General features: G+C 47.1%; 1 protein-coding gene across 1 annotated transcript; it reads left to right on the top strand.

Moving 5' to 3' along the window:
• Nucleotides 1-422: 422 nt before the first annotated feature.
• LOC134910801 (uncharacterized) lies at nucleotides 423-4692 on the top strand. Its single transcript, XM_063919188.1, has 2 exons — nucleotides 423-3814; nucleotides 4667-4692. Exon 1 carries the CDS (start codon nucleotides 898-900, stop codon nucleotides 2002-2004), a length of 1107 nt encoding a protein of 368 aa, XP_063775258.1. The 5' UTR covers nucleotides 423-897; the 3' UTR covers nucleotides 2005-3814; nucleotides 4667-4692.
• The last annotated feature ends 1478 nt before the right edge of the window (nucleotides 4693-6170 follow it).

Raw genomic sequence — 6170 nt, 5'->3', positions numbered from 1 at the left:
ATTAGACTACTGTAATGCCCTCTACCTTGGTCTACCAGCAAAAGAATTGCAGCGCTTACAGCTGGTGCAAAACACAGCTGCCAGGCTGTTAACCAACCAGCCCCGTTCTAGCCACATAACACCCATCCTCTACTCCCTTCACTGGCTGCCTGTAAGATGGCGAATCATCTTCAAGATTGGCTTACTGAGTTTCAAAGCATTACATGACCAAGGCCCAAGGTACCTGAAACAGCTTCTGACCCCATACTGCCCGACTCGATTACTGCGATCTGTAGATGAAGGACTTTTAGCAGTACCTAGAATCTCCCGTAATTCATCTGGGGGTCGAGCTTTTAGTCATGCGGCTCCGACTCTATGGAACTCACTTCCCCGCACAGTGCGAGAGGCCCCAACTATAGAATCCTTCAAAAGTAGACTCAAGACTTTCCTGTTTACTCAAGCATTTCCATAGTGTCCCTTTTAGTATCTTCGTGCTTCTGTATTTTATGAAAATGTACTTCATTATTTTATGTATTATATCATGCTATATATCTGTTAAGCGCCTTGAGTCCTATTGGAGAAAGAGCGCTATATAAATAAAATTATTATTATTATTATTATTACTATTATTCAAGTTGTTTGATTTTCCCAATGCCTTTAATAAACCGAAGTTGAGTTGACTGCTCCCTGAACAACCCACTTGTGCAGACGTATATCCCTTACATCTCCGAAGTATCGTGAACGAACTTCCATCTTAAGTTGGTATCCCGGTACACAGATAGTGTAAAGCGGACATAATCACCAGGTAAAAGATCATCTACTCACCCAATAACATTGTCCTTTATTTGCCCGGGTATCACATTTGGCGTCAACGAACAGGATCCGAGTGCAATCAGGAGAAAACTCACTAATTGAAAGATGGAACAACAACAGGCTGCAGGAGGAGGAGCACCACCGGTAGTACAGAACCAGGAACAAGAACAACAGGCAACCCCGGCAACGACACCGAATGCTCCAATAACCTTACCCTACTACTTTGGGGCGCCGTGGCTTCCAACCTATAGCGGAGATGCCAACAAGCCACAGTGTACCACGTTTACAGAATTCAAAAATAAACTCAAATCTATGTTCCGGTTGTATACCTTGAACGAACAGCAGAAAGTCGAGATTCTGGTAGGTCAACTCACAGGGTCAGCTCTAAGAGAAGTCATATCCTGGCCCACTGAAAACAAGAAAGAGGTAGACCAGATCTTAAAGAGATTGTCCACTACTTTTGAGACAAAAACCCTCCCCGAGTTAAAAATGAAGCTGTATGCGCGCAAACAGCAACCGGGCGAGACCCTCCGAGACTACGCCCTGAGTTTACAAGAAACACTAAGAGCGATCCAAGCAGTTGACAAAGATGAAGTCAGAAATGCAGACGAAGCGCTAACGATTCAGTTTATTGAAGGAGCCTCAAGGGAGAGTGTCAAAACCCAACTACGACTACTCAAAATGCAAATGCCGGGGAAAACCTTCCTAGACTTCAAGGAAGCCGCCATCACAATAACTGGCAACCAATCGGGAAGAGAAGAAGAGTACCCAGAGCTGGTGGACTTCAGAGAATCCTCAGAGCTGATGGGAGCTACTGCTTCCAGTCCCGAAAGACCGAAACGAGTCAGAGATCCAGTGGTGCAGAGTAGTCAGCACCCCTCAGGAGATCAGATACAAACCCTACGCAAGCAGATGGAAGAGTTAACGGTGGGGATGGCAGAGATCCAGAGAGAAATGCGACTCCTAGCGAGACCACCGACACCCAATTCTGGAGAACCTAGATGGAGGTCCGAGCGACAGAGGTCGGCCAGAAGACGCTGGGAACCACCTCCAGAGTACGGGCGGCGGCCTTCAGACCAGTTCGACAGCCAGGGTCGTCCCGTTTGTCATCGATGCCAGGCAATAGGGCATATTGAGAGGAACTGCGACCAGATCGAACATTTAAACTCCAATGCCCCGAGGACGGAGACCGAGCCTCGGGGGACACAATAAGGTTAAAACCAACCTCTGAAGAAGGATGGCCACACTATGGCAGGCAATGCCATATAAATGCAGATGAGTTAACCGACATATTAAATACCGACACTCCTGTCCACACAAGGAAAATTTCAGGAAAGGTCATCTGGTTTCATGTGCGACGTGGGTATGGATTCATCAATCGTGATGACACCAAGCAAGATACATTCATTCATTATACGGCCATACAGAGGAACAACCCCAGAAAATACTATCGCAGCCTGGGAGAGGGAGAGATGGTGGAATTTGACATAATCAGGGGAGAGAAAGGTCTACGAGCAATCAACGTCACGGGTCCAGGTGGTGCTCCAGTGAAGGGCAGCAGGTATGCAGCAGATCGCAGGCATTATTGGTGCCATCCACACCGTGGAGGTCATCCACGTCACTACCGATGCCATGGAGATGGAATGTATTCCACAGAAAACGTGACAGAAAGTGTAAACCAGAGGCCATCTGTATGCAGTCAACAGGATCCTAATGCCGAATCGCAGAGTGCATTATTGGGAAGAACAGCTAACCTTGAGAAACCAAGTGGATATACGCAACAGAACCTGCAAGAAACTGTTCGGTCGTTTCGGTGTGGACCTACGATGATGGAAGACACCAATTCCAATACGGCCTACCTCAATCCGGCTCATTCAAACGCTACTGATCAGGACCGGGAAGTAGAAGTAGTGACCCACAAGGCCACAGAGGAAGACTTAGAATCCTCTAAACCCAATGCATCAGATTCAGTTATGCTCATCCCTAAACCTCACCATCCTGCAAAAACCCAGGGGGAAGCTAAAGAGGCCGTGAAATGGCTCTTTCCAGAGTTGCATCGTCCTGACTATGAGTACACCTCAATGAGTGGTGAAGAATTTATCTCACTGTTGCAGCAGGCATCGAGAAAGCCAGGGAAGAGGCGCACAGGGGTTCTAGCCCATTAGTTATAGACCCTTCTCATGTCTGATCTGTAATGATTATACTAATGTGATTTTCAAACTTGTTTGCTCTACAGTTACTAAATGCATTGAGGTTTAAAACATAATTGTTTCAGTACCTGCAACCCAATGTATTTCATGTCAGTAAAATGTCAATGTTGTGAAAAAAAAATAATGACTTTATGACTATGTGGAGAGACGAATGCGTGAGGACACGCATCATTCAAGCGGGGTTGAGTGTGGTATCCCCCAGAACTTACAGGACTCATGCTCCCTTCAACTGACATGTACATTGCCTTATTGTACCAGGTGCTCCATGTAGGACCCTATGAGAACCTGTGTAGCCCAGACTTTTTGCCAAAAAGGACAGCTGTATACTCTGGGCTGCCATATAAACAGACATAACCTGCAGCTTTACCCTTTCCCCCCTTTTTCTTGGAGCCTAGCAACAGTGGATGGTGTGATGGAGGACACAGCCCACACCTCTCATCTGATTGGCCAATCCCTAGAGAGAACCCAGAGGAAGGGTGGAGTGATGGAGAGATTGGTGTGAGGACTGGGGGGTGCTGTAAGCTGGGACAGCAGAGAGGACAGCAGAACAAGCAGTGGGATCCTGAGTGAGTTGCAGAGGCTGAGTTCCTGTGTGTCAGTTCCAGAGTATCCTGTCAGCACTAGTATCATTGTGCAAGTCCCAGCAGCAACAGCAAGGAACTCCTCTGGAGAGAGAGGGAGTGAGATCAGTGAGGTTTCATCAGTAACAGCTCACTGCCCATATAAGAACAGAGGAAGTAGCAGCTACAGAGAATGCCCTATCCATGCAGAGACAGTGCTGTGAATACAGCAGCCAGAGACAGCACTGAGAGGTAACTCCATCCTCAGGGAGGATTCTGTACAAGTAAACAGGCTCCCTGCTCACACACTGTCTACAAACATTGCAGCTGGCACTACTCCAGGAGTATAGAACCACTTTTGTCTGTGGCACAGCATAACTTGTTGCCAGCAATAGCACAAACTGCCTCCTCTTACATTAAATGCCCTAAGTCTTAGTAGAAAGGACAGCACACACAGTGCTGGTGCCACCGATGCTTATCTGCCAGGCCTTACAGACCAGTGACATTGTACATCAGATGAACTGTGACAGCCAGGTTACAGTGCAAAGGAGGCCTGAACAGAACTACCCAGAGTGAATGGGAAAGGCAGTGGATCAGTTTTCCCTCAGTGTGGCCACAGAGAGGACAGGCCTTTATTTACACTACAGGGACATGTCTAAGAAAGACTAAATATATATATGCATATATATCCACGTGTGGACACACTCTAAAGGGGGTTACAGACCTGTGCACAGGCGGAAGAACATAAGTTGTACTAATACTTCTGAATACATGGGATACTCAGTAAGGGTAATCAGATAATTGTAACTGGTAACAAACTGTTTTTCTTATGCATGCATATTTTGATGGTAACAGCTTGAATATTTGAGTTAAGGTTTGAATAGTATAATAAGTCAATATAACCAATTCAGGTAAACGTGCATAACTGCTGAGAAGGACGGTGATGGGATATGCAACACCTGAATAATTAAACAGTCTATGACAGTATTGGCATAATCTACGGTGTGAAGACCAACTGTTTATTATCTGTACTTGATGATTTACTGTAACGTATTACTATTATTCAAGTTGTTTGATTTTCCCAATGCCTTTAATAAACCGAAGTTGAGTTGACTGCTCCCTGAACAACCCACTTGTGCAGACGTATATCCCTTACATCTCCGAAGTATCGTGAACGAACTTCCATCTTAAGTTGGTATCCCGGTACACAGATAGTGTAAAGCGGACATAATCACCAGGTAAAAGATCATCTACTCACCCAATAACATTGTCCTTTATTTGCCCGGGTATCACATCTGTTCTCTGGAACACACGGAACAAACAGGATAACATGAGACTATGAGGCATACTTACCAACTCTCCCGGAACCCCGGAAGAGTGGGCACCCCTCCCGCATTCTGCCCACTTCCGAGGGAAGTGGGCAGAATGGGTAGCTAAATATGGCAAAATTGCGGACCTGGCAGAGGGGGCGGGGCTTAATGACACAATTATATACAAATCGCATCATTGAAGCTCCGCCCTATGCAAATACTGACCAATGGCGTCATTTTTCCACGCAGTAGGCGTGGCGTAATGATGCCATTGGCTCAGTTCCGCCCCCATTGCCGCCCACCTGCTTCTCCGCTCCGGGTATCTCTCGGAGAGGAGAAAAGAAATGTAGGTAAGTATGCTATGAGGCTGATTCAGAGGTGGACGCTAATAGCATATCTTTGTATGCAGAGGCTGGACAAAATTATACAAAAGCCGCAGGAGGCATCTTAAGTAAAAAGATGCCCACTACAGATTTCAGTGATCCGGTGCTGCATCCGAAGACACAGTGTCAGATCAACTGCGTGACCATGAGGGGTGGCTTTGGGGGTGAGGGCACGACACCCGTAGGCACAACAGTCATGGCCGCCCCCTGCCTGCATATTTTGTTTTTTTGATGGGTTATAACAGGGGTGGGCAATTATTTCAGCTGAGGGGCCACTTGACACTTTCCTGTCAGTATTCGAGGGCCGCACACAAAATAGCAGCTCCCCCCCTCCTCCATGCGCCAAAAAATATAGGGACGTGGCTTGTGTGGAAGGGGCGTGGCCAAAAAATCATACAGATTCATATTAGGCTGCACAATAGTCTCCATTATTTAAATTATGCCACACAGTAGCGCCACTTACACACATTACACCAGGTAGAGCCCCTTTTACATTACAGCAGCTAGAGCTCTCTTTTACACACTGTGGGTGGGGGGGAGGGTTTGGGTTAGGCTGCGGGGAGGGGATGTTAGGGTTGGGCACCGCCCTCAGAGGGTTAGGGTTAGGCTACTGGGGGAAGGGCCCTAGGTTTAGGCAGCCATGGGGGGTGGTTAGGGTTAGGCACCAAGGGAGGAGGTTAGGGTTAGGTTGCGGGGAGGGAGGGTTAGGGGGTTGGGGAGAAGGGAGAACACCCCTGTCAGTTTCGAGATATCGGGATCCCAGCGTCGGTATTTTGACCGACGGGATCCCAAGTGGCGGTGAATCATACTGATCCAACACATACACAGAGCTACATATACATAGTTACACAGACACATATACAGAGTTACAGACATACAGTATACATAGAGTTACACAGACACATATAGAGCTAC

This window comes from Pseudophryne corroboree, chromosome 1 (assembly GCF_028390025.1).
Source record: "Pseudophryne corroboree isolate aPseCor3 chromosome 1, aPseCor3.hap2, whole genome shotgun sequence".
NCBI lineage: Eukaryota > Metazoa > Chordata > Amphibia > Anura > Myobatrachidae > Pseudophryne > Pseudophryne corroboree.
Note: the sequence above shows the minus strand (reverse complement) of the source record. Positions and strands in the feature narration are given on the sequence as shown.